Source organism: Panthera uncia, chromosome D1 (genome assembly GCF_023721935.1).
Source record: "Panthera uncia isolate 11264 chromosome D1, Puncia_PCG_1.0, whole genome shotgun sequence".
Lineage (NCBI taxonomy): Eukaryota > Metazoa > Chordata > Mammalia > Carnivora > Felidae > Panthera > Panthera uncia.
Genome location: NC_064808.1, coordinates 101,977,693 through 102,002,823, shown reverse-complemented (window position 1 = coordinate 102,002,823; position 25,131 = coordinate 101,977,693). Strand labels below are relative to the sequence as shown.

General features: G+C 48.9%; 1 protein-coding gene across 1 annotated transcript; it reads right to left on the bottom strand.

The window, feature by feature from the left end:
* Positions 1 to 239: 239 nt before the first annotated feature.
* Positions 240 to 23,574, bottom strand: POU2AF1 (POU class 2 homeobox associating factor 1). The gene is made up of 5 exons (XM_049613700.1): positions 22,703 to 23,574; positions 4,313 to 4,443; positions 3,748 to 3,790; positions 3,398 to 3,663; positions 240 to 1,165 (listed from the first exon to the last, which is right to left on the bottom strand). Exons 1-5 carry the CDS (start codon positions 22,716 to 22,718, stop codon positions 851 to 853), a joined length of 771 nt encoding a protein of 256 aa, XP_049469657.1. The 5' UTR covers positions 22,719 to 23,574; the 3' UTR covers positions 240 to 850.
* Between the last annotated feature and the right edge of the window lie 1,557 nt (positions 23,575 to 25,131).

The following is a 25,131-nucleotide window of genomic DNA, read 5'->3' as shown; positions in this document are numbered from 1 at the left end:
TCCTTAGTCCTCCTTCTCCCCACCCAACCTTCTCCTCCCCCTCCCCCCACCGCCACACACGCCCGCGCGCGCGCGCGCGCACACACACACACACACACACACACAACGTTCCCCTCCCTCCTCTGTCCCTCAACCCACCCACTCTGCTGTTGATTTTTCTCCCCCGGAACACCACCCCCACCACCTAACTGAGCCCCAGGCCTTGGGACTCTGCTGCCTAGACTGTAAATCTGGCCAGCACAGAGAACAGCAAACAAAGAATCAACTGTGAGAACTGACAGCTCAAGGACTTGGGCAGTGGGTCTGCAAGGCCACCCCATCCACCTCAAAATGACAGAGGGCAGGGCGGCACTGGCCCCAAGACAGCTCAGCTGGGCTGCTGCTCCAATGAACAAAATGAGGCAGAAATAAAAGCACCTGCGACATGGGTTTGCAACACTGGCATCAATATTACCACAAAAATCTCTCTAATTCCTTCTCAGATAGGAACAGAAATGGAAAAAAAAAAAAGGAAGGAAGAAGGAAGGGAGGAAGGGGTTCAGGGGAGGGAGGAAAGGAGAAAAAGAGGAAGGGAGGAGGGGGGAGGGAGGAAGGCAGAAAGGGAAGGAGGGGAGAGGGAGAAAAGGAGGAAGAAGGCAGGAAGGCAAGGGGGAAGGAAGGGAGGAGGAGGGAGGGAGGGAGGAAAGAAGGAGGAAGAGCGGAGGGAGGAAGGAAAGCCAATTATTCTAGTTGAGGGTGGAAAGTGTAGTTGTGAGACAGCTACTCCAAACAGGTGTGAATCTGAGGCTCAATCCCAGGCTCAGTGTAAAATCCCAGGCTCGGGGAGCAGGACTCCCCGGGCGAGCAGGCCCTAAAAGCCTTCCACCGAGAGCGTGTGGTTGAGCGCGTAAGCGTCGCCATCCTCTTCCTCCAAAAGCAGCTTGTCGATGGTCAGGGAATTGATGGCCCTCCTGGGGTCTTCCGTGTCCTGAAGGACCGGCTCGGGGATGGAGATGGGAAGCTGGACGAACTGGGGCCCGGGCAGGGCTGGGGCCGGAGGCTGGTACTGCAGGGTGGAGGCGGGCAGTGTGGACAGGGGCTGCGGCCATGGGAAATAGGTGAGGGGCGCCTGGTGCTCCGGGCCCTCCAGCTGGGGCCCCACGGTGGGCGCGGCCGCGCCTCTCGTCTGTGATGGGGAAGACACGGGACCAAGGGTTAGCAGCCCCGGGGGTATCCGCTCGTCCTCCGCGCTCGTCCTGCTCCCGGTGGGGAGCTCTCCGGCCCCCTCAACTTGGCCCCTGCCTGCGCTCTCAGCCGGGGGGGGGGGGGGGGGGGCTCCATTTCCACCTGCTCGGTGTCTCCCCCCCAAGGAGAAGCCACGCAAACTTCAGCTGGATCCCTGCCCCTGACTCTCACTAGCTACAAGTCCTGGCTCCCACCACCTCCCCCCGCCCCCCGCCTCCATTTTTCTCTTCTGTGGGGTCCCTTACGAGCAGGACTGACATCGCAGGGCTGAGCCAATTGGAGACGCTTTTCCAGATTTTATTGCATATGAATTCCATCCTAATTTCAGAGATATTAAATTGTGGAGGCGGGGGAGGGGGGATGCACATCTTAAAAACTGGTGAAAATACAGCATGTTAACGAGCCTGCCCCCTGGGTAGCAGCTGTATCGCCAGGCGGCCACTGTCACGCCTGGACACACACGGTGTGTGGTCCGCCCTGAGGTCCACCCACACGGTGCCACTCATCTCCCAAGAGGTCTGGAGTAGGGCCCGGGATTCTGCATGTCCAATCAGATCCTTGGTGACGCCAGGGTGGCTGGTCCGGGGACGGTACGTAGCTCGAGTAGCAAGTCTTTAGGGTGTTTTTCTATAGAATGATAGAGCTGGGAAGGGTCTCAGAGGCCTTCCAGCCTCCCAGCAAAGCCTGACTGTTTCCAGCGTTTCAAAATTCCCATGGAAATCCTACTTTGTGGAGTCAGAAACCAGGGACTGCAGGTTTCTTTGCTCAGGGATAGAATTCCATCAACCCCGGGCTTTAACAGGTCTTATCTCCTGCTAATCAGGGGTGCTGACTAGTAGCTCTCACCAGCTTTGATGCGTTAATTTACAAAGCGGCAAAACAAACAAATTATTTCTTAATAAATACGGTCTGTTTGATACACAGAGCCTTTCAAGGTAGGAGGTGGGGATAATGAAAGGATAAATAATGAAAGAAATCCTTGGGATTGAAATGACTGAGAACCATTACGTCCACCGCTTCCCGCCCCCACCAAAGGCCCCCGATATGGAAATGAGTTGCTTGGGAAAGATGTTGAATTCACTCCTCTAGCCACCATCATCCATGCCCACAACCGGTTTGCAGAGTAGCCAGGTAGGGTTGGGGGAGGAGAGCTCTTGTGGGCCCTTGCCTGGATGGTGATGAAAGGGCAGGTGCAACAGCATGACGCTGAACCCTTGAGGGAAACGGGTGGGGGGAGGTGGGGAACCAAAGCCAGTTCCACCTCAGTGTGGGCTTTGCAGCTACTCCTGAGGCCCCAACTCGCACCCCCAGAGTGTTCCCTGAACTGAGGCCGGATATAGCTACACCCATAGACCTTTCCTCCTCCGAACGCTTAGGGGATTCCCATTCCTTTGCTCAAACAGATACCATTCACATAAAACCACTTCTCTTCCTTTCTTTGTGTCTGGGGGAGCAGGCCCTTTCTTTCCCATCGGGCACTCGAAGGCAGCCCTTGGTTGCTGGCCAACTTTGAGACAATCATAACGTAACATTTATTGAGTGTTTTCTGTATGCCAGGAGCTGTGTTAAGTCCTCCACGGGCATCATCCCGATTGAGCCTGACATCAGCCCTCTTGTTAATATACCCATTTCACAGATGAGGACACCAGGGCTCAGAGAAATTAAGCTACTCGGTCCAGGATCACATAGCTAGTAAGGGACAAGGATTTGAACCCAAGCAATAGGTGGGTCTGACTTCATCAAAAGTAGTTTTCTGAAAAGTCGTGTCACCTGTTGCAAATCCCACTATTAGGTGACCGATCAGCCTCTAAGTCAGGGGAATAGAAAGAGAGCCCTGGTGTGGCGCAAGGCCCCAGTCAGACCTCACCTGATACCCCCATTCACTGAAAACCGAAACTTCCAACCAAGACCTTCTGCTTTGGGGGCGGCACGGGGAGATTTAGGGCAGAAAGGCTGGAGAACATCCCCGCCCCAAAGAGCACAACGTACAACAAGGGAGGCCATCCACCTTCTTTGCGGAAGGTCAATGGGAAGAGCAGGCCTCCCTGCAGGACAGGAAGGGCTTGATGACTCAGTTATCCTGAGAATCAGTAGCAAGAACGATCAGGGGTCAGGAAGTCAGCCCAGGTTCCAAAGGGTGTCCTTGGTGCAGCAATGCTTTTGTGTGACCTACCGTGACATTAGTGATGAGCGGCTGGGAGGCGTAGGTCAGCACGGAGGAGGGCCCCACCACCGTGTAGCTCGGGCACATGGGCTGCACGTACATGTCAGCCGAGTAGGGGCAGCTGACAGCTTCGTGGGACACGTACTCCGTGTAGGGTGTCCACGGGGCCAGGGGTTGGAGGGTGGCCGGGGCCGGCTGGGAGAGCCAGCCGGCACACAGGGCCCCCTCCTCTGTCACTGTGGAAGCGGAGACCTCCATGTCAAGGCAGGGAGGACCTGTGGGAAGAAGGAAATTACAGAGTTGCAGGTGTGACCCAGACGAGGGGCCTGGAGGGGACCAGGGCTGTGGGGAGCTCTTACCCACTGTGGTGTAGGTAGCCAGGGGCTGATGGGGCAGCACCACCTAGAGGGAGGAGAGACTAGGATCAGTGTTCAGCTCTCTCCAACTGGCCCTCTGCAGAAAACTTGCCCAGAGGGCCCCAGGGGAGGAAAGTATAAGTTGGGGGATGATGGGGTAATCTTCCTTCTCAGACCAAAACATCCATGTCATGTCCCAGCCGTCACCACCTATACTTTTGGGGGATGCGTGTTTCCGTTTAGCAAGAAGCCTGTGCACGTAGGGAACTGGCCTCGTCGTCTTCCCAAGGGGGGCACCCAGCTCACGCCAGGACGTGTGAGTCATCTGCTCACTCAGGCCCCCGGCATTGGCTTTGTTCAATGTCCCAAGCCAGCCTGCCCATGGCGTCAATCCTCCTTGGTCTACCCAGGGATCACTGACCTGTTCTCCCCTAAGCCCATTCCTCAGCAGCCGTACCTGGCAGCGTGTTGCCTTTGTGGCCTCGCTGAGCCTCGCCTAGAGCCAGGGCCCCTTTGGACACCCCACCGCACACGCACACGCACACTCGGGCCACAGCGGCCCCCTCACCGCCGTAGGTGTGACAGCCGTCCCGCTGCTGGCATGGCCACGTTTCCTCCGGAGCAGTTCCTTCACTGGCTCCTTCACACGGACGCCCTGGTATGGCCGGGGTGGAGCCGGGGCCTGTTCTGGTGCCGAGGCTGCGAAAAACAATGTCGCTGGTGCTCATCGGCCTCTCAGACGAGCCCCCACCCCAGCGTATGCTCCCCTCTTCTCAAGGGTCTGCCGGCTCACCTCAGCTGTGCCTGAGCAGGGCAGACCCGGGAGACTTCCTAGACAATTTCCCCCAGTATTGCCACTCCTCCTGCCCCAAACCGTCTATAGCTCCCTTCTGCCTGACCAGTTCGTTCAGTCCTGTAAACTTAATGTACAATTGAAAGTCCTGGGCTGCGTCAGCCCAACCCATTTTCCGACCACTTTGCACACTAAGGACTAATAAGCCCTGACTCTGGCCAGAAGGTCTACTCAGACTTCTCTGGTTTCCTGCTTGTCTCCTCTCCTCACCTTTACTTGAGATTTCCAGTGGTCAGGATTCACGCTCACACTTCTCAGCTTCCTGATTTGTCCTGGCTCAAGACTAGTGCAACCCTCCTGGTGGCCCATGGCTGCCCACAGAAGTGGCTTCATCCTCCAGCCTCTTAGACAGGCCTGGTTAGTGCTCATCATAGGGGGCAGTAGAGGACGGCAAAAGAGCAGGGACTCCGAGTCGGATGGCACAGGCCTCGAAATCTGCCCCTGCCACATTCTAGCTATGTGATCCTGGGCAAGTTACTAAACCTCTCTGTGCAGTTTCTTACCAAACGAATGTCATAAGGGGTGGCTGACCTAGTAAATGGGGAGCGCAGTATATGCTTAGTATAAAACAGGTACAGAGCAAGCATTTAATAAATTTGCAATCTGCTATATAATAATTAGTAATCCTTCGGTGTAAATTTCGTATGCCCCTAACCAGATGATAAGCTTCTCAAGATGAGATACTATACCTTCTTTCTCTATATCTTCCCAAGTAGCATGTCCACAGCGAGCTCAGTAAGGGATTTGCTGATTAACCGGTTGGATGATTATTTGGAATGTGCTGCCATTCACGCCCCCCCACCCTTCCCCTCTCCTGGAACCATAGAATGGGCTGCAGTGAACGGTTCCTGGATTCTCCGTGGCTCCCAGGGCAGAGGACCAATACCCACTGGTGATCCACATACGGGGAGCCAGAGAGTGTCCAGCCCTGCTGTAGAGAGAAGGCTCCCTGTGCCCTTTGTCATCAAAGCTGGGAAACCAAAGCACTGAGCTGGAACCGGGCACTTCCTGGCCAGGGAGAGCAAGCCAGAAGCAGTCATGGCTGGCACTGACCATCTGCCCTCCCAGACAGCCCACAGTCTAGGGCCCTGGGCCTTTGGAGGGCAGGCCTGGGTCAGCCAAGAATAGTGAGTAGCCCTGGCCCTGGGGACTCACACAGGGAGCCCATTATCATCCACTGATAAGGGTCCCAGGGACCTGGACTCTGAATCAAAAGCCTGGAAGCCTAGGTATCTATTAAACCCGGAACCATAGGGCTACCTGGCTGAACTTTGCTCAGTAAATACCCAACTGATAAGAACTCATGCCTGACCCGGCACCAGACCTCCATCCATGCTCCAGGCACACATGCAGTTGGCCTTGAAGCCCAGCAGGTAGAGAGGCAGCAGGGGGAGGGAAAGGGGTGTCCAAGAGCCCCAGGGACACATAATACAGAGAACCCCAGACTCAGATGCATCCATGGGGCCTCCTCACCTGGCCAGGTAGCAGAATTGACCAGGGAGTGGTATGCAGTGCAGATACCCAGACCCTGCTTCCAGGTAGTTCCGATTCTGGGGGGTTGATGTGGGCCTAGGGATCTATATTTCAAAAGTCTTTTGGGTGATTCTGAAGCTCTGCTGGGGTTAGCATCACTGATAACCACCCCTAATCGAATACCGGAGTTTCCCTCTAACGTCCTGATAAATTATCCTCTTTTTAATTCCACCCCCACCCCCGACCCCGCCCCATCGTAACAAGGAGTCTCAACTGATACTCATTCACTCTTCCAACTATCCCTGGGCACTGGGAATACAGCACGGAGCAAGATAGCTATGGCTCCTGCCCACATGCATCTTGCATCTAGTGGGAGAGACATGCAGTGAAACAGTTACAACCGACATAAAATCAGACTGAAACTAGAGTGTGGAGCAGAGAGATCCAGTCCCATATCGGTGCCCCAGCACTACCTGGGCACCATCACCTTTGTAAAAGCAGCATTAACAACAGACTTGAGAGCCAAAAATACCTGTATGCAAAACTGGGCTGTTGCTTATTGGTGGCAAGGTCTCGGATGATTTATTTAACACCCCTGGGCCTCCACAACCCACGTCTCACACAGTAGTTGTGAGGATTCCCTGCAATAATACGCCAGAGGTTCTCAAAGCCATGGCCAGGGCCAGCTATGGTAGATGCTACTTTTTTTCCCCTCCCTCCACCCATTTCCACCTTCCTCTGGGGAGCTTCAGGGTCAGGAAGCTCTAAGCTCTTGCTTGACCGGCCGCATGGTAACAAGCGCCATTTTGCCTGGCATTGCCTTCTGATGAAACTCGCCGTTCAGAATCCATTGACAGCCTTCTCACCTCTGCAAATGAAGATCATAATGGCACATACCTGGGAGGCTTGAGAATTCCAAGTAAATGCTTGAAACAGAGCGTGTGCTCAGCAAGCATCAAATACATGTGAGCTAATAGTATCAGCAGTAGTCATATCCCTTTCCAGCATTGGAAGGCAGATACCAGGTCCCCCGTAGTCTGAATGCATATCCGTTCTTCCAGCTATTTCTTAATGACATGTTCTGAATCCTTCTAACCCTCCTTCTGGATGCCTCACTCCTACACGGGTTCCTTGTGCCACTTTCTCTCATGATCAGTGATGCCCAGCATTGGCCACAGACCCCAGGTGGGGCCCCACATGGCAGCAAACAGGGGTGCCTGCCCTCCCACACTCTCTTCACTCATTCTCAGTCACCCACAGTGGCTTTATTCGCACCCATATCAGACCACACTTGTCTGCAGCTGGGTTTCCAGCTATTCTTAGGCACGAGTGCAGCCTGAGGCATTGCACACTCAGAAGAAACTCAGGGGACAGGGTTATTTGGGGGTCTGATCACGGTGGCCACACTCTTAATTCAGCTGAGGGGCAAGAAAGGCTCCATCCCACGTGCTCACATCTCAGTCCAGACCAAAGACAGGTATACGGCTAACCCTCTCTGATTTGCATGTACGCTTGTGGGGAAGGGCCCAGAGGACTCCCCACCCGCTCCCTCCCAGGAAGTGGACACATTGAACACTTGGCTGCAAAGGGGCCAGCTGGGCATTTCCAGGATCTTGTCAAGGGAAGGCTTCCTACCTCCTGTTGTTTTTGAATCAATGAACAAAGAGGGCTTGGGGGAGGTGCTGTGAGCCGAGGGCATCACCCTCTGATGTCTGGACTTCCTTAGAAGCCACAGTGTCAACAGGTGTGCCCTGGCACAAGGACCATATGGAGAGCAGTTTCTAAGTCCCCACCTCTTCCTAGTACAAAACTCCCAGAGCTCTCAAGGACCTGCTGCCTCCCCACCTACCAGCCCACAACCAGCTGCCAAGGAATCCAGAAACTGACTGCCAGTGCGCATGTGCATGTTCGAGTGCTCGAGGGTGCTTCAGCCGGTGTCTTTGCAAAGTGACCGTGAAATACCAGAATCAGAGGCCTCAGGACAATTCCCAAAGGACCCCAGTGGCCAAGCCTATTTGCAAAGCCAAAACCTGCAGTTAGTCCTTTTCACACCAACCTTTGTAAAGCAACAATAAACGTTTCTAATTCTGTGGTAAACACTGTACCCACCCCCCTACCGCCACCAGCCTGAGAAACCAGCATAAAAATTTGGAAGGTGAAAAGAAATTTGTCTGAAATCGAGATTGCTTTGCCTTGGGGGCGTGGGGATCCCTGAACGGAGCCACTTTAAAACTACTAAACTAGAATACTGAGAAGAACATTTTTAAGATTCTTAAAATAATTTCTTAATAATAAATAAGAGACAAAGAAAAGAAAGCAGGAGATCAAAATGATGCTACCCGGTCCAGTTTCCCAGAGTAGAGTTGACCAGAAGTGTTAGGAGCCCCCTGACCAAACAGCAGCTTGTCCTGAAAGCCTGAAGCCTCCTCACCATTTATCCTGTGGTCGAAGGCCCATTAAGTCTCCTGGGAGCAGCCAAGTGTCCGTCACTGAGAAAAAGCTTTCCACCTAAACATGAGCCTCTTGGCCTTTGCTAGGAATCTCCTTTCCTCAGGCCGAGTAACGTTCAGCCATGTTACTTCCCACCACTGGAAGACAGTCGCCAATGGAGTTTGGGGGAAAAAAACAAAACAAAACAAACAACAACAACAAAAACCCCACAAAACTCGTTTACAGAAAAACCTATAACTTTGGCCCCAGTGAGGGCTTTCCTTTTCCAAAATAAGCGATGAAAAAAATCTGAAGGTATAAAAAGTCAGCAGAAGACATTTCAGTTCCCCCTGCCACACAGCCGGACAGGCTCCACGTCACAAAAATAAGAGCCCTGCAGCTGTCGTTCCACTGGAGGGCACAGACCATGACAGATCAAGCCGACTGGTCACTTCTGGCAGTGCTCTGTCTGCATGCGGGCATCGTGTGTGTTCGCCCCGAGCTTAGGAAGCATATGGATGCTACTCATTTAAATAAACACGGCCCTCCAGTTCCCTGAAGAAGGGATAATAAATATCACCGAGGACATATGCAAAATTGTCAGCACTTGTTTATTTAATCGCCCCATGTAAACCACATTCATGCCACAGTGACGAAGCTAAGGAGATAAGTCCCTCCTCATGGCTCCTGGTGGAGCTGACACCCAGGCGTTTGTCACTGTAACTTCTCCTCCAGTCAGCTTTCAGAGAGCCTTCACCAGCCAGGTTCTACCTAGAACAGTGTCGAGGGTCCTCTCGGAAGAAGACGCTTCTCCTAGCCGCTGTCCTGTTACAGATTTCTTGCGAGCCACCAGAGCCAGGCAGTAAGTTCAACAGCAGATAGGACTGCTGCTGTAAGGGCTAGTTGGGATCCAGGGTAAGCCTACATTTCTACCATCAAGAAACCCGGAAGAGGAACCCATCTCGCTCATGTCGACTATCTACCTCGCTGAAAGTGCTTTCCATTTACAACTGACTGGTTGAACCTCCCTCCTGCAGCCACACAAGGCCATTTTGAAAGACAAAACCTTCCTAGCCCAGAAGGACACATGACACACTACTGATCACTCTAAGTAACCTCGGTAAATATTATTCTCTTTTGCTGTTGAACCTTCAGTATTATTTTTTTAAAGATCCACTAAGGAGAAATACAAATAATTTTCTCTTCACTTGTAGCAAAACCAAAAACAAATAAGTGAACAATAGGAATTCAAGCCCAGGGCTAACAAACTTGTCCTAGCTTCTAAGTGAAAACAAAGTCATAAAAGTTGCTGACACTTTTCACTTTAACGTAAAGAAGTTTGTTTGTGTTCTCTGCCTAAGGTAGTTGAGGGCGCCTGGGAAAGTTTAGCTCATGTGGCTAAAGGATTATCCACATCCTTAATTGAAACACTAATGTGAATGTTCCTCTTCTGGTGAAGATCTGAGTCAAAGTTTTCGAATTTGTTCTTTCCATTCATGGACAATGGCTGAGTTTTTTCCAAACAGGAAGCAAGAACTTGGGCTTTGGCCAAAGATTGGACTTGACACGCTACAGAAAAGCTTTCCCGCCCAATTTACACTGGATTGCTGTTTACTTTTTTTTTTTTTAATGGACTCCAACAAAGAGATTTCATACGCATGTAAATGTGGGCTTTCCAGTCACTGGTGTTTGAACTGAAAGGGCTCTGCTGCTAGGAGGTATCACCATGTCACTCATACGTTCTAGCAATCTGGATAACACGCAGGGCAGAGGCGGAAAAAGATAGATGGACAAAAAATGCCTTTGAAGGTGTTTAGAAGATATGAGAAAGTAGAACCTCAACCGAATTACAATCTGGTGTTGCTTGTAAGGCTGCTGAGGCAGCCGAAAAGGAGTGAGTCGTGGCATCTTGATGTGTAGACTGGTACGTCTCCACCAGGAGAGCTCCAAGATGGCAGCTGATCTTGGGCTCTCTGGTCTCACCAGAGAAGGAAAGGGAAAAGTAGTGACATTTCCTCTCTCTTTGTCTCCATGCTAAGAGGCATACTTCCATCAGCCCCACAGAGGCAGGTCACTGGGAAAGGATGAAGGAGAGCCACAGACCTGGGCGGGCCAAAAGGACCTAGAGCTGACGACCTGAGAGAGCCAGGGAAGGCTCCTAAAGTACATCTGGGGTGACCACAGAGGTTTGTTCAGTCTTAGAAAGCGCAGAGTCCCTGACCAAAGGGGTCTAGGGGCCGAGTGATCCCTGTTGAAGGGAAGCCCCAGTCAGCCTGGAATGAATACCCAGGGTCACCACACTGCTCTCAGGTTATGTTAGGCTTAAGCAGAGAGCTAGTTTTCCTGCAGTCTGCTCTCCTCCACCAGGTTCTTGCATGAGGTGTTCCCATTCCACAGCCTCAATATTACCTGGATTGTCCCAAAGTTCTGGATGTCCCACTCCATGACCTTGGGAGAGGTCAGCCAAAAGGCTGTTAGTGCCAGAGCCTTCAGACTCTCTTCATAACAACCACTGCGGAGACATCCTTCCCCTGAGGACTCTCAGGGCCTTCTACACCATACGTCCATCCTCCCTCCAAACCTCCAGCAGAACAAGCAGACCACACAAGGCTCTTGCGTTGCTCTCTCTACTCCCAGTGACAGTGTCTGTGTTCTGCCTCTTCTTTGTGGAGACTCGGGCCTGTGTTTCCTGGTCATGAGCTTAGCCCCCAGGAACTCAGAGATCACCATGCTCACCTTTGCACACAATGTTCTGTGACTCACACAGCCTTGACACAAATGATTTCAAGTGTGGCCTCACCACAACTCCTGAAATAGGCAGGGTCAGTCTCCCTCTCACCCTCCTTTCCACTGATGAGGAACACGATGCCCAGAGATGTTAAGTGGCTTGCCCAAGTCCACACTCGTAAATAGCTTTGTCATCAGCTAAACCCAGGACCTCTGATTCCAAGCACAGTCCATTTCTGCCTCATCACCTGCCTATGCTCTGCCTGGGCAAGTCCATTTATCTCTCTGGGTAACCCTGGAGGTCAGTCACCAAATGTCCCCTGCCAGGTTCTGACCCTCATTCCTCTCGTTGGAGTCTGGGATGGGACCACCCTGATCCAGTCTCCTTTGACTGCCAATTTCCCCCAAGAAATAGTGTTTCCCATCTGAGACGTGAAAAAGAAGTCCATGAGAAGGTTACCAGCAGTGTGCTCACATGAGTGACGAGAACTGAGAGGCCCAAACAATTCCCCGCAAAGTTTTATTTTTGGTATTTTCGACTGAAATGACAGTGGATAGGTCCACCTGAGAAACCAGCTGCATCTGCCTGTCTCTTACAGAAACCCGGGTCACCAGAGCAGAAAGTGCTCCCATCTGAGATACACTGGGTCCCAGTGCAGAGGACAAGACTAGGAGAGCCCTGAACAAATACTCACTAAGCAGAGTAAACCAGGTCCCAACCATCATGGAGCTCACCGTCTAGTCTAGTGGGATATCGACATTAATTGAATAAATGCACAAGCTAGAATTACAAACTATGACAGAGCTGCAAGTGCCTCACAGTTGAAGTGTTTTAGCTTGTTTGGCTGGTCTCCACCACCACTTTATTCTTACTTGGACTTACTTAAGCAGCAAATGGGGGTCCCCAGTCTGTAGGGGCTATAGAAAGGGGACAGTGCAAGAGGCATGGTTGTTCTCCTTCTGAGGCAGAGAAACTAGTCTGGGGTCAGGCTCAGCCCACACCACGAATGTAAGTCCTGCCCAAGACACACAAAGTAGTTCCAGATGTTCAGGGTCCACCCCCAGCCTAGGGGTCCTGGATGAACTCCAAAGATGTTACACCAGCTGGTCTTATCCTATCTTGGCCGATTAGCCCATGGAAGGCCAGTCCTAGGAACTCAGATTCTGAGATAGAAATTGGCTGGCTCCAGAGGTTCTATATCTCAAATCTAGCTTTCTGAGATTCATATTTGCAGGAGCTTTTGAGTCAGGATACAACTGCTCCCAGGGAAGTAAAAATCCACTTCCATCTAAGGGTGGACTTCTTTCAGTGGGGAGGGGAAGAAGCATCTAATGGAACCCTAAAATCCTTGGCCTTGAAAAGTGGCATGATGCTGTTGGGACTCAAGCAGACCTAGTTTGGAAAGCCTACTACATAGCTTATCACAGTGTGACCCTTGCCAAATCATTTAACACGTATGTGCTTCAGTTTCCCTATTTGCTGAATGAGAGTAATGATATCCATCTCATGGGATTATCATGAGGATTGTATGAAATTAACACAGTTAAGCACCTAGTACATAGCAGGTGTTCAACAAATGGCTATTTCTCCTGTGACCTTAGCCCCTCGCTCATCAGGGAAGTAGCTAATCCTTGTGTGGTGATTCTAACTTGCCCTTGTCTTGCTACATCCTGATCCTGAATGTCCCTATCCTCAACACACCCAGAGCGTCTGTGGCCAGCAAGGCCTGTCTCAACCTGCCTTCGTTGTGCTCCTGGAAGTCATCCCTCAGGTATCTGGGCCTGGTGTCTCCAAGCAGCAGGAGAGCCATGCTTAGGAGACAGGGGGCCAAAGATGCTGCAGAGAGACTGGTCAAAGACTGCAACTGAAAACAGAACAAGCCTGGACAGGAGACATCAAAATCCTAGCATTGGTCTCTCTTAAAGGTACCATGAGCTGAGCAGAAGGATGCCTTTATGTCTTTCTTCAGAAGCCAGTAGAGGAGTACATTTGTGGTAGATTTAAATTTTTAAAGAATGCCAGGAAGGAGCACCTGGGAGATTTTGGCATGTCCTTGTCCTGACCTCAGATACAGCCACTCAAGGAATTTCTGTGTATCTCCCAAAGGACAGAGACAGAGCCATGACTGAGACCATGGTCATGGTACTTCTCCACAGGGCTAGAAATCTAGGAGCACATATCCCATATGGGTTGGAAACATGGCAGTGTGAATGGGAAGGCTCTTCGGTGGTCAGGGAGGGAAGTTTTATCACCTATTAGAGCAAGGCAGACTTCCAGTTGACATACTGGGAGCATTGCCTTAGCATTATCAAGAGAAACAGGAATCAGAATGGGGAGAGAGAGGGTCTACACTGAGAGCACAAGACCGTAACAGGGCATGAACCAATCCAAGGTGTCTACCCAAATTTTGTAGCAAGGTAGCACCAAAGTGAGGAGACTGAGCAGAGGAGACAAATATATCTTTCCTTACTAGATTATGACCTGGAGGCTGAATCTAGAATTGACAGTCTGATCAAGAACAGGAAAAACCTATGGTCAGGCAGCTAGAGGAGAAGAAACCCAATTGTTTGTTCGTTGATTTAAATAATATCTATTTTGAGATTTTCCAGACCAAAGAGATTAAGGAAATCAAATTTTCCCAAGACCACTTCCCTGGAGGAAGACTCTTCAGACCCAACACCAGCTGTACATTTGGGGTCAGATCCAAATGCTCCAACCCCAAGGCCTGGGGCAGAGCCCCTGTGAGTGAAATTAGACCTTATAATTGATTCACGATGTGAGGTATAACTGCCAGTCAAGATGAGCTTTTTTGCCAAGTCTCTGGCTTACTAACCATGCCTCATGACGTGGGAGCATTCCCTCATGAAGTTGCTAGAATAGCAAGCCGGGGAGAGGAGTCACCAGGTCAATCTTTGAGGAACAGATGCCCTTCTTTGTTCACAAGATACCCATATAGACTGAAAATATGACCTTCACAGTTTCAGAGCTTAATGGAGACCAATACAACATGCTTCACAGTGACTCACTTTGCTTTGGGAGTGTAGCCTTTACCCTGGAAGTATTTAACCCAAGGACTTATGACCAGCTATGAGGAATCTTGCTGAATGAGTGGAGGATGGGTCCAGGTCATGGTTGTCCAGCTATGACCTAAAGAACTTTGGAATACAGTGAAGGCACCCGGAGTGGCCAACAACGGGAAGGAAGTAGGAGAGTCTGGGGGTGAATAAGCAGTCAGAGCTTCAATATCCTCCCCAAATGGCTCCATTTTTATTTCTGTATTGGAGTTCTGCAGTAGGTTTGGTTTGAATAAAGAGGTTTGTGCCAAAAAAAAAAAAAAAAAATGTTGTAAACACCAGGCTACACATCCTCAGATTTTCTTCCTAATGCTCGTATGTTATATCCTCATAGGCTTCTTCCTCTCCCAAGTTCTAAACAAGAAGTCTGACTATCGTTTTATCATTTATTCTTGAAGATCCATATCCAATGCCACCTGCTTCAGGATACCTTCCCTGATTCCATCCTCCACTCTCCACTGCTAAAGATAATTTATTTCATCGCTTGATTTCCCTACTAGGAATAATTCCATTATTGGGTGGATGTCCCCACGCAAAGGATGACACACGGGTGATTGATTTTCCTTCCATGTGTTTCTTTCCTGAATTGGTGTTGCTTTCATCCAGCATTCGAACTTTCAAGTCTCTTGTCTCTCTTTTTTTTCTCTCTTTTCTATCTCCCCAGAATTTCTCAGTCCTGGAAATTTATAACAATCTTTGTATATTTGCTTCCTATCTTCCAATTAAATGTATGAGTCTTTCTAGAGGATTAAAGAGGAATGCAGCTTTTCTCACGTGTGGTCAGATCCTTTTTGGTCCCAACACCTGGTCTGAGAATATCTCTGGTTTATAACTCTTTGGCTGCCTGTTCTTCCCAGAAAGTGATACTGATGAAACCATTACTAAGAAAGGCAGCACACTGGTGTTTCAGTTTTCGGTATCATTGTGCTATTTCTTGAAAAATTCAAGGGTCATTCTCCTGACGACTAGATTATAAACACCTCAGTCCAATTTTGTGAATTAAAAAAAAAAAAAAACAAAATTGGTCGGTCAGTATGAGCCTGCCGCCTGATGAGGCGTGATTGAAAATTGTGGCCCGAGTTCCAGGTTTGGTCACAGAATGGCCAGCTTCACCATCGGCATTAGCCCTGATCACTAACCCCACCACAAGTTACAAGACTGGAAATGTGCTGCCTTGCTATTTCACAAGAAATGCAGAACTCAGAGGCCACACAAATTACGATCTATAATTAGCCGCATCAGCTTTATTCTCAGAGGTAGAGCGAGAGGGAGCGGGAAATTAAGAATAGTAACTAATATTTATTATTAAGCATTGACTTAATGCAAAGCACAGTAGTAAACACGTACCACAGCCTGTGAGGTAAGAGCTACAGCCCCATTATATACTTAAGGAAATGGCAACAAAGTGAGGCATAAACCTAGGACTCAAACTCAGATCTGTCTGCACTAGAGGCTAAACTTTAAACCGCTAACGGCATAGAAAGAACAGAGACAGCACTCTGATTCCAAATAAACCCCTACTCTCTAGATGTTGCTTTCCACACACCACACCACACGCGTGTGTGAACGGATAGCCTGACTTCCAAAGTCTAGATAGTTCAAAAAGAAGGCAGTGCCGAGGAGGCAGAAGCTTGGGTCCCAGCTCAGGCTTCCACACAGCTCTTCATTAGTGCTGCCCGGAAAACAGATGGGCTGCACGTTGGCAGGAGGGGGAGATTCTGGGTCACTCTCTCTGCTTTGAGCCCTCCCATTGCAGCTGAAATGTGTGCAAAGAGCCCGGTGCGGGAGGTAAGGAAGCAAAGACCTTATTTCTTTCGGTAAGTTAGATGAAACGCACGCATCGGAATGAGGGTGCGAAGTATGAACATCAGTCTGCCAGCTGCCGTACTTGATTTTTGCCATCGGGTGTCCATTCCTTTATCTCACGCGGAAGGCCTGTGCCTTTACCAAGAGCACCCTTCTGAGCCCCGGGAGTGAGCCGAGCCCGTGGCGGGGACACAGGACAGCTTTGTAAGACCATATTCAGCGTGAGTTACTAACCTAATCTTTAAGCTCAGATTTTCTCATCCAGGAAATGGAGCTTGAAACAGAACCTGCCTCTTGGAGTTTCTATGAGGATTAAGTGAGATAATACATCCAAAGTGTGGCAAAGACTGGCCACTGCCACACCCAACATCAGCCTTATCCTTTCTGACTTAACAACCCTACACGATGGGGGGTGGGGGGGTTGTTTTTTTTCTTTTTTCTTCTTCTTCCGTGTCCAAAACACAGAGGTGGTGGCTGGAGCTAAAGTGGCACAACCACAAAGCAACTTTGACAAAAGTTGCATGCCAAGGACAACAGGCCGGAAAGACGGAAGTAGCCAGAGGCGTCGTTGGGACCGTAGAGTCTGCGTACAGTCCTGCACAGCCTGCTGTGGACTTGCTCAGTGTGACAGAGCGAATGCCGCTGTCTTATTCAAATCCACGTTGTTTCAGGTCTCCTCACTAGCAACCAAATGTAATCAGTCTGATGCGACAGAACATGTGACACAGTGCAAGGCACCAAGTAAGTACTCCGTGCCCCATAGCTGGTACGTACCCCTATGAACAGGATGGAACGTGTCCTGCCCACGGCACTGCAATGTCCAAAGGAATATTAGAAGCCGTCCCCTGTAACCTCCAGCCCAGTAGTTCTCACCTTGACTGCACATGAGAATTGCCTGGGAAGGTTTGAAAATCTAATGCCCAGGGCAATTTAATGAGAACCCTCGGGTTGGGACCTGGGCATTAGGATTTCTTAAATTCCCCAGAACATTCCAATGCGTAGCCAAGGTTGAAAAGCACTGCTCTGTGCAGATGGGAGCATGCCTTCTACTAAATTAAAGACTTGGGTTTGAAAACATGTATTTATTTGGTATAAGCATTCATGAAAGCTCAGAAATTACAGCTAGAAAAAGAAGAGGAAGTCAAGTTCACTCTCCCTGCTCTTAGCCAGGAAAAGGCAAGTCCCATTTTATAGCTGGAACACTTGAGAAATAAGGTGCTTAGGTGGCTTGCCTGTAACCCCACACCTAATTACCTGTAGATTGGAAAGTAAACTCCACGTCTCCTGTCTGCAAGAACAGTGCTTTGTCCATGGGGCGCCTGGGTGGTTCGGTCGGTTAAGTGTCCAACTTCAGCTCAGGTTATGATCTCGCCGCTCGTGAGTTTGAGCCCCACATAGGGCTCTGTGCTGACAGCTCACAGCCTGGAGCCTGTTTCAGATTCTGTGTCTCCCTCTCTCTCTCTGCCCCTCCCCCACTCACGCTCTGTCTCTCTCTCTCTCTCTCTCTCTCTCTCTCTAAAATAAATGAAAACATTAAAAAAAAAAAAAAGTTTAAAGAACAATGCTTTGGGCAGACCATCACACAACCGGGACAAGAAGATTCCAGAGAAAGCCTCTCTATCCCAGGCAAGCCCACTCTCCTCAAGCATTTGTTCTACAAAAATGATTAAACTAGAATGTTGCCAGGTACTTTATAAATGTGAAACTTACGTTAATAATCTTAATTAACCAACCTTGACTTGGTTGGCTCAAAGTCAGAAACTGGTGGACATCTTCATCAGTAGGCAAATAAACTTCTTTAGAAAGAAGTCAGAAGGAGGAAAGAAACTAATACCTTTATTTTGTAATGGGAAGGTTTAAAAGCAAAAATTTACAGAACTTCTAAGCTAATTAAATGTCCAGGTATTTAGCTAATAAGTGTAGTCAACCTTGGTTCTTTTTGTTCCTTACAACAGAACAGATTTACCGACTTAAACTGGAGGAGAGATTTCCAAACCTCTGACTTGGGAACTTTCTGGGTATAGAGAAAAACAAAGTTGGCATTTTTCTTTAGTGAATACAGGGAGAAGGAAGTGTCCACCTTGAAAGATTACTCTTTTTACCAGTTAATCTGTGTGCTTGGTAGATGTTTGTCACTTACTTTACTTCCTTCTGTGCATGTGACTTTGTGTCTGTCTTTTAGACCCTACTTGTCCTTATCAACAAGAACCACTGAATCAATAACATAAACTTGGTAAGAAGTAAAGGTGCTTACTAAGTGGGCAAAGGTTGTAACACACAATAGAAATGTTAGAGGTACTGCACAGACCTAAATTACTTCTTGTTACCAGTTTGACTGAGTTCCTGCAAGAGATAGACTTCCAAATAGTAGATGACTACTATAGGCGTTTCTTATGTTTTACTGAATTTTCACTTCCCTTTAAAAATTGGCTATTTTGGAGGGCCTGGGTGACTCAGTCAGTTGAGCATCCAACTTTGGCTCAGGTCATGATCTTAAGGCTTGTGGGTTCGAGTGCCATGTCGGACTCTGTGCTGGCAGTCCAGCCTGGAGTCTGCTTCAGATTCTCTGTCTCCTTCTCTCTCTGCTCCTCCCCTGCTTGTGCTCTCTCTCAAAAATAAGTAAACATTAAAAAAAATTGGCTACAGGGGTGCCTGGGTGGCTCAGTTGGTTAAGCATCGGACTTTGGTTCAGGTCATGATCTCACAGTTTGTGGGTTCGAGCCTCACATCGGGCTCTGTGCTGACAGCTCAGAGCCTGAAGCCTGCTTCGGATTCTTGTCTCCTCTCTCCACCCCTCCCCTGCTCATGCTCTGTTTCTCTCTGTCTCCCAAAAATAAATGTCAGGAAAAAAAATTTTTCTAATTGGCTATTTAGTGGAACCCTGGAGTAAAATCCAGAGTTCTAACGTGAATAACAATTTTGACACCCTAATGTATCTATTTGTGAACCTGTGCTCTGTTGAAGTTGTCAGAAAGCAAAGGCACATTCATGCCATAATAGTTTAATAACCATTTCCTGTTCGTAAAGTGCCTCCCTGGGCACCACAGCAAAGAAACACCAAGGCCATGTCTATGGGGTATCAAGGCAACTAGTCAGTTCAAAGAAAATCAAGCAGCCTGCCTTTCATTATCGTGTAAACCTTCCCTTACACAAAGAACAACAAGAAAAAGCAGTTATGTGACTCATTCATTTTGTAACAAATGGTGTTGAGTTTATTATACACGGTTCCATAGCTTTCAAGGAAGAAGTCAATCAAATCAAATTTCAGCATTATGCAAATCGCTTAATCAATTGACTGCAAATTTTACCTCCCACTGGCGCTGGCATTGTGTGACCCCAGGACGCAGAGAAACCTAAGGAAAAGAGTATCTAAAGTATGAACCAAATCATTTTAGTTCAGAGGTCAGCAAACTATTTTCTGTAAGGGACCAGATAGTAAATACTGTAGGCTTCGTAGGTCATATGGCACCTACTCAACTCTTTCGTTGTAACAAAAGCAGCCCAACAATATGTGAATAGACATGGCTATGCTCTGATAAAATTTTATTTGCAAAAACAGTTAGTGGGACCCATGTGGCACTAAGGCTGTGGTTTGCAGATCCCTGATTTAGACCCGCGAAAAATTGTTTGAAAGATGCTGTCACTCAAGAATATTTTGATGATGTCTTTTTAACTCTTCTAATCAAATTGTGGAAAAGGAGAGACAGGAAGGAATTTAGCATAACCCTGATCCTTCCAGATGGACACAAGGGAGATATCACAGGACAGCACATACTCTCTCTCACCACGCTCAGGAGACTTGATAACACTATGTACATTCCCTACTTTAGCTCTGACAGAAGCCTTGTAAGGCAGGCATTAAAATTCCCATTTTCCAGATTTTTAAGAACCTGAGAAGGTTGAATAATTAAGCTGCCGAGCCAACTTTCAAACCCAGACCTGCCTCACCCCATCGCTTCTGCTGTTTCTACTGCACTGTAGCCAGTTGGCCTTAACAAGGACCTCTCATTGGGGTGGATGTGAATTCATATCCACTCGGGACCTGTAGGACGAAGTGCAGAGCCCAGAAGGGAATCTGCAGGTGCCGTGACTTCTTTATCTAACCGGCCAGTCAAGCAAAGCTCAGATCCATGGATGAGGCCCGAAGATTTCCACTTCTGTGTGTCAGCATTTCCGAGCTGATCTGAACCAGAGTCTGCGTTCACATTTCGTTCACAAACAGGGATCATGGGCCAGGCAGGGAGGAGGCAACATTTACAAAGTGGATGTTTTCTTAACCCTTTCCAGAACCCCCTAGTACAGTCATTTCAGATCATGGCCCGAGGGTGTTTTCTGAAAAAAGAAAGTGCCTTTTCAGCACTCTTGGTGTCTGATTTCAAACTCTGCCCTTCCATCAGGTGATTCTAAGTGGGCTGACAATGCTGCCCTGTTTTTACTGGTTTCCCCACAGAGTCTAGTCACCTATGACCCCTCAGTGTCCTGGAGGAAGGTTTTACTTGAATCCAGAGTAAGGGGTCCGGTGCCCAGGGCCTTTCTTAATTTCCTTTAAGGTGCCAAAGGGCAAGTAAAGATAATTTGGATTGTATGCATCCGAACCTGTAACACCATTCACTCCGGTTATTCCACTGAGGAGTTTACAATACAGTCTCCCTAAGGATGCGGCTTTGCTGGACCTGACCGACCTCTGGGTATCAGCAAGAAACGTGCCTCCAGCATCCCCTTAAAAAGCAAAACAAACAAACAAACAAAACACTGCTTATATCGCAGGAGGAATTAGAGAAGGAAAAAATGCAGTGTATAACCAAAAAGGGGGAATATGGCGGCTCATGAACGCAGGAAAGCAACCCGTATCCCAGACACTGAAGGCAAACGACAGCGATCAACAATATGGTGGCATCTCAGCTCACCAAGGTAAGGGTAGCTCTGAGGAATAGGTAGTATTTTTACCCCATTTTACATATGAGAAACCTAAAACTTTAGACAGAAGGAAAGAAAGAAGAAAGAAAGAAAGAAAGAAAGAAAGAAAGAAAGAAAGAAAGAAAGAAAGAAAAGGAAAATGACTTACTCTGAATAGGTAGGAACCAAGGCAGAAGTCCCCCAAGGGCTCATATAAAATCCACCAATTCAGCTCTAAGCGTAAGGGCTCATGGACGCTCAGCGCTTCCAGTAAAGACAATAATGCCTGCCTTGGCTGCATAGCTGTCCCGTGGGGCCGGCTGCCGTTACCTCTGCAGGTCAGGGTCTTGCTTCACGTAACTGTGCACACCACCCATATCAGCATACCTCTAATTGCTATGGAAGGATTCCATAGCTCTCAAGCCCAAATGGAAGTTCATCTCTTTTCATTAAAAAAAAAAAAAAAAAAAAAAAAAAAATGCATCTTGCTAGTATCAACGATGAGAGCTCGCAGTCTGAGAGATTTTGAAATCACTCCTCCAAATTATACATTAACAAGTTCAATTCCAGAGAATTTACACAAGTAACAAAGGAGAACAGTGAGTTGGCGATAAAGGACTCTAAGTTACGTTTTCATCGATGAAGGTGTATTTTCAGAACTACAAGGCCTCCAGGAGAATATCTTTGTGTAAAATAAACAAAGACTCCCCAATGTATCATCTTCTGTAAATCTAGATTCTCTTATATGAAGTTTGCTTGCAGTAGGGTGTACATGAATTTGTTAAAAGGCATTGTAAAGACCCAAGCACCTTGGAAAAGACAGAGTGATTTTTTTTTTTTTTTTTTTTTTTGGTAATATTTCTCTCTTGAGGTAGCACAGAACTGAGCCCCGGTAAGGTTCAAGTCTCATGAGGCTGTTGAGTTGACTTTGTTATTTCAAGAAAGGAATGTTGTAGATAATCTCTGTATGATTTCCATTATTAATAACAGGAGTCTCTGTTTGATCCCACATAATGGAAAGTAAAGTTCACAGTTGTTCCATCCGACCCCAGGGATAAACATTAAGGTTAAAGATAAACCCTCTGCCCTCTTGCACTGGGACACACGGGCCTCGCCACCAAGGCGCGGAGAAGAGTGACTTAGGCAGGACAGCGGAGCGAGTGGAGGCACGCCTGACCAAAGCCAAGTTTCCACATTGTCCCAGGGCACGCACGCAAACAAATCATGCCTTCGGCAGAAACCTAAGTCACTCAGACAGCAACAGGCCCGAGGAATTGAACCCCAGGCCACAGGGCAGCCGTGGATGAAAAACAAAGCCAATCATGTGAAGGACCCCACGGCCTTCCCCTCTCGGCCCCAAACCAATGTCACAGTTGGCTTTTCTGTTGTGTGAATCATGAACTGCCCTTTCCTCACCACAGTGATTCATGCCTCGCAGCGGAGACACGATGAGCTGTCCCACCTTGGAACACTAGTTCGTTCCCCTCCAGCCTGGAAAATCAGCATCACCTCTGCCAGGTCGCTTTCTCCACCGGGCTCGTCGCCCACCTGGCCCCTGCGCCCCCCTGGCTGGGGTCGGGCACCCCCGGTGCCTCCATCGCCACCACCCCCTCCCCCGTCCCCGGGTGGGCTCGCCGGTGAAGCCCCGGCCCCTGCCCGTGCTTGCACGGCTCTGACAGCCACGGTCAAACCACTTACGTTTCTGCCAGAGCATGGCCTGTGACAGGATGTTGCCTTTTCTCTTTGAAGCAGACAGTTTGGCTGCTTTCACGTGAGACCTGGGTGTGCTCTCCTCCAGTGTAGCCACCGCCTGCTCAGAGGCTGTTTCCTCGGCTTTTTAAAGGCCCGAGTCCCCGCTGCGCGGGGGCACAGCGTCGTCACATCCTCCCACCTCAGGTACCCGGGCGCTTTTTCTGTAGCAGGGCTGCCCGTCACCCCACTGTGCGCTCCCTCGGAGGCCCACCGGCCACAGACCCGCAGAGCCAGCCAGCTGGATCTGAACAACAACACAGCACAGAAGGCCGCGTCCTGATGACCGGGGTCATCAGAGTGTGGTGCGGTGCACGATGAGCGTGAAAATGTCTGTGCGTGCGAGCTGAGCGAGCATGTGTGTCAGTCCTGGACCTCTCCACACCCACGAGGAGCCCAAAAGACCCCTGGAAAACCCTGGGTTTTCTGCGGCACCCCTTCAGGCTTCTACGCCACAGGCATGTTAGCAGGACTCAGTCCGCCATGGGCCCTGCTCAACGGGAAATGCAATTCCCAGGGGCCGCTGGTTCTCAACACAGGAGGAAACACCTGTAGTCTCTTCAAGCCTCACTAAACAACCTCTTCATTCTTTTAATACTGCTTTTCTGTTTATTCCATTTTGAAACACAACAGCCCCTCCCTTGCCCCCCGGCCATGACCAAAATGGCGAGGCCTAATCATGCTTAAATACGGGAGACGCTGGTTCCCGTGGTCCGTATGCCCGTGGAGAAAAAGGCCAACTCGCTCAGGGAAGAGAGGAGAGGACACCCATGCTGTTTAACCAGAGCTGGTAACTGAAAGGGAACGTGCAGGTACAATATGAGCGGGGCCTCTTTCCTAGTACCCACCCACCTGTTAGCATGAAGCTTCTCAAAAGAAAAGTCACGAGGCTCACCACCTGAGAGCGTACAAGTAGCAGGCCACGGACTCCCTCCCAGGTTGGGAGCCTCCCGCCTCTCTGTATCTGAATTCACATGCTCAGGCCCCCGTGACCCAGGTTTTGGGATTAAGACCCTCTGATGAAGGTCCCCCAGGGCAGGTCTGGGGCCTTGCCCCCTATGCTACCTCAGAGCCATCTGACACAACTTTGTCCACTGGAAACAGAGGCACATCCATCCGGCCCAGCTCAGTCATGGGAGAGGTGGGTTCCCGGGGAGGCTGTGCCACTCCCTGCGTCCTCTCCACCAAGTCACGTAACACTGAGTCTAAGTTTTCCTTGTTTATAAAATTATGAAGCAGTTCTCTGAATGTCCCCCAGGGTTCTTAGGGAAGATATGTGACCTCACTTGTCCTGTCTCACATCGTTCTGCATTTTGTCCTGTTTCTCCAAGTTCCACGAAGTTAAGAACTTTTTCTTACGTATCTTGGTCTCTCCTCACAGGCCTAGCATGATGAGTTTCATGAAGCAAATCATAATAACAACTACTTACGAGGCTCCAAGCTCTATGGTAGCCCTAACGACATTATCTAGTGGAGTTTCCACAACTCTGGGGAAACTTTTATCTATATTTTTCAGAGAAACAAATGCTCAGGAAATTTAATTTGCCCAGAGTCACAGGGGGATTAGGCAATAGGCTGACCATCAGACTCAAGTTCATCTTACTGGAGCCAGAGCTTTAAATAATCACACTGACAGATATTCGTGAAGTTGAAATCAGTGAAAGCCAAATGTCAGCCATGTTTAAAACCTAGAACAGGTTGATGGAAGCTCTGAGATAATTCCTCTATCCTCTGGAAAGAAGGGAGAACACAAATCTAGAGGTGTTCTGGCAAGTCAGATCTTATACAATAGCAGATAAAAAAGGATGTCCGTCGATTAGCCCACTGTCATGCCCAGCTATAAGCCCAGTAGTCTCTGATAGCCTTGAAGCTCAGGAAGTAGATTCCAGCTCAGTGCTTCCAGAAAAGACTCTGGATATCAATGACCACATACAAGGGAACCAAGACTTGATCAAAATGTCAAATATTTGCTGGGAAGACATTCTCTGCGGCTAAGAATCCAAAGTGAAACTTCATGGCGTCGTTCAAAAGAACAGAAGGAGGTGTCCATGTTTACAACACTTCAAGAAGTCGAGGAAAAGAAAAAATTCCCTTAATGCCTCTAGATGTCTCAAATTTGGGCATGCTCACATTTTTTTTTTAAACTTTCCTATATTGAAATCAAAACTCCCAAAATAATTCAGTAAAGAACTCTGATCCATACTGCAAAAGAATTCTGGCTTTGCAAAACAGGATTTACCACAGATTTCATTCCTTCCTTCAAGTGAACGAGTATTTACTAAATTCTCACTATGTGCCATCATCTAGACTAGGCCTTGTTTTCCCCTTTCCATTTGGGCCTTCATGATCTTTTTCAGCCATGGCACTTTATCATCATG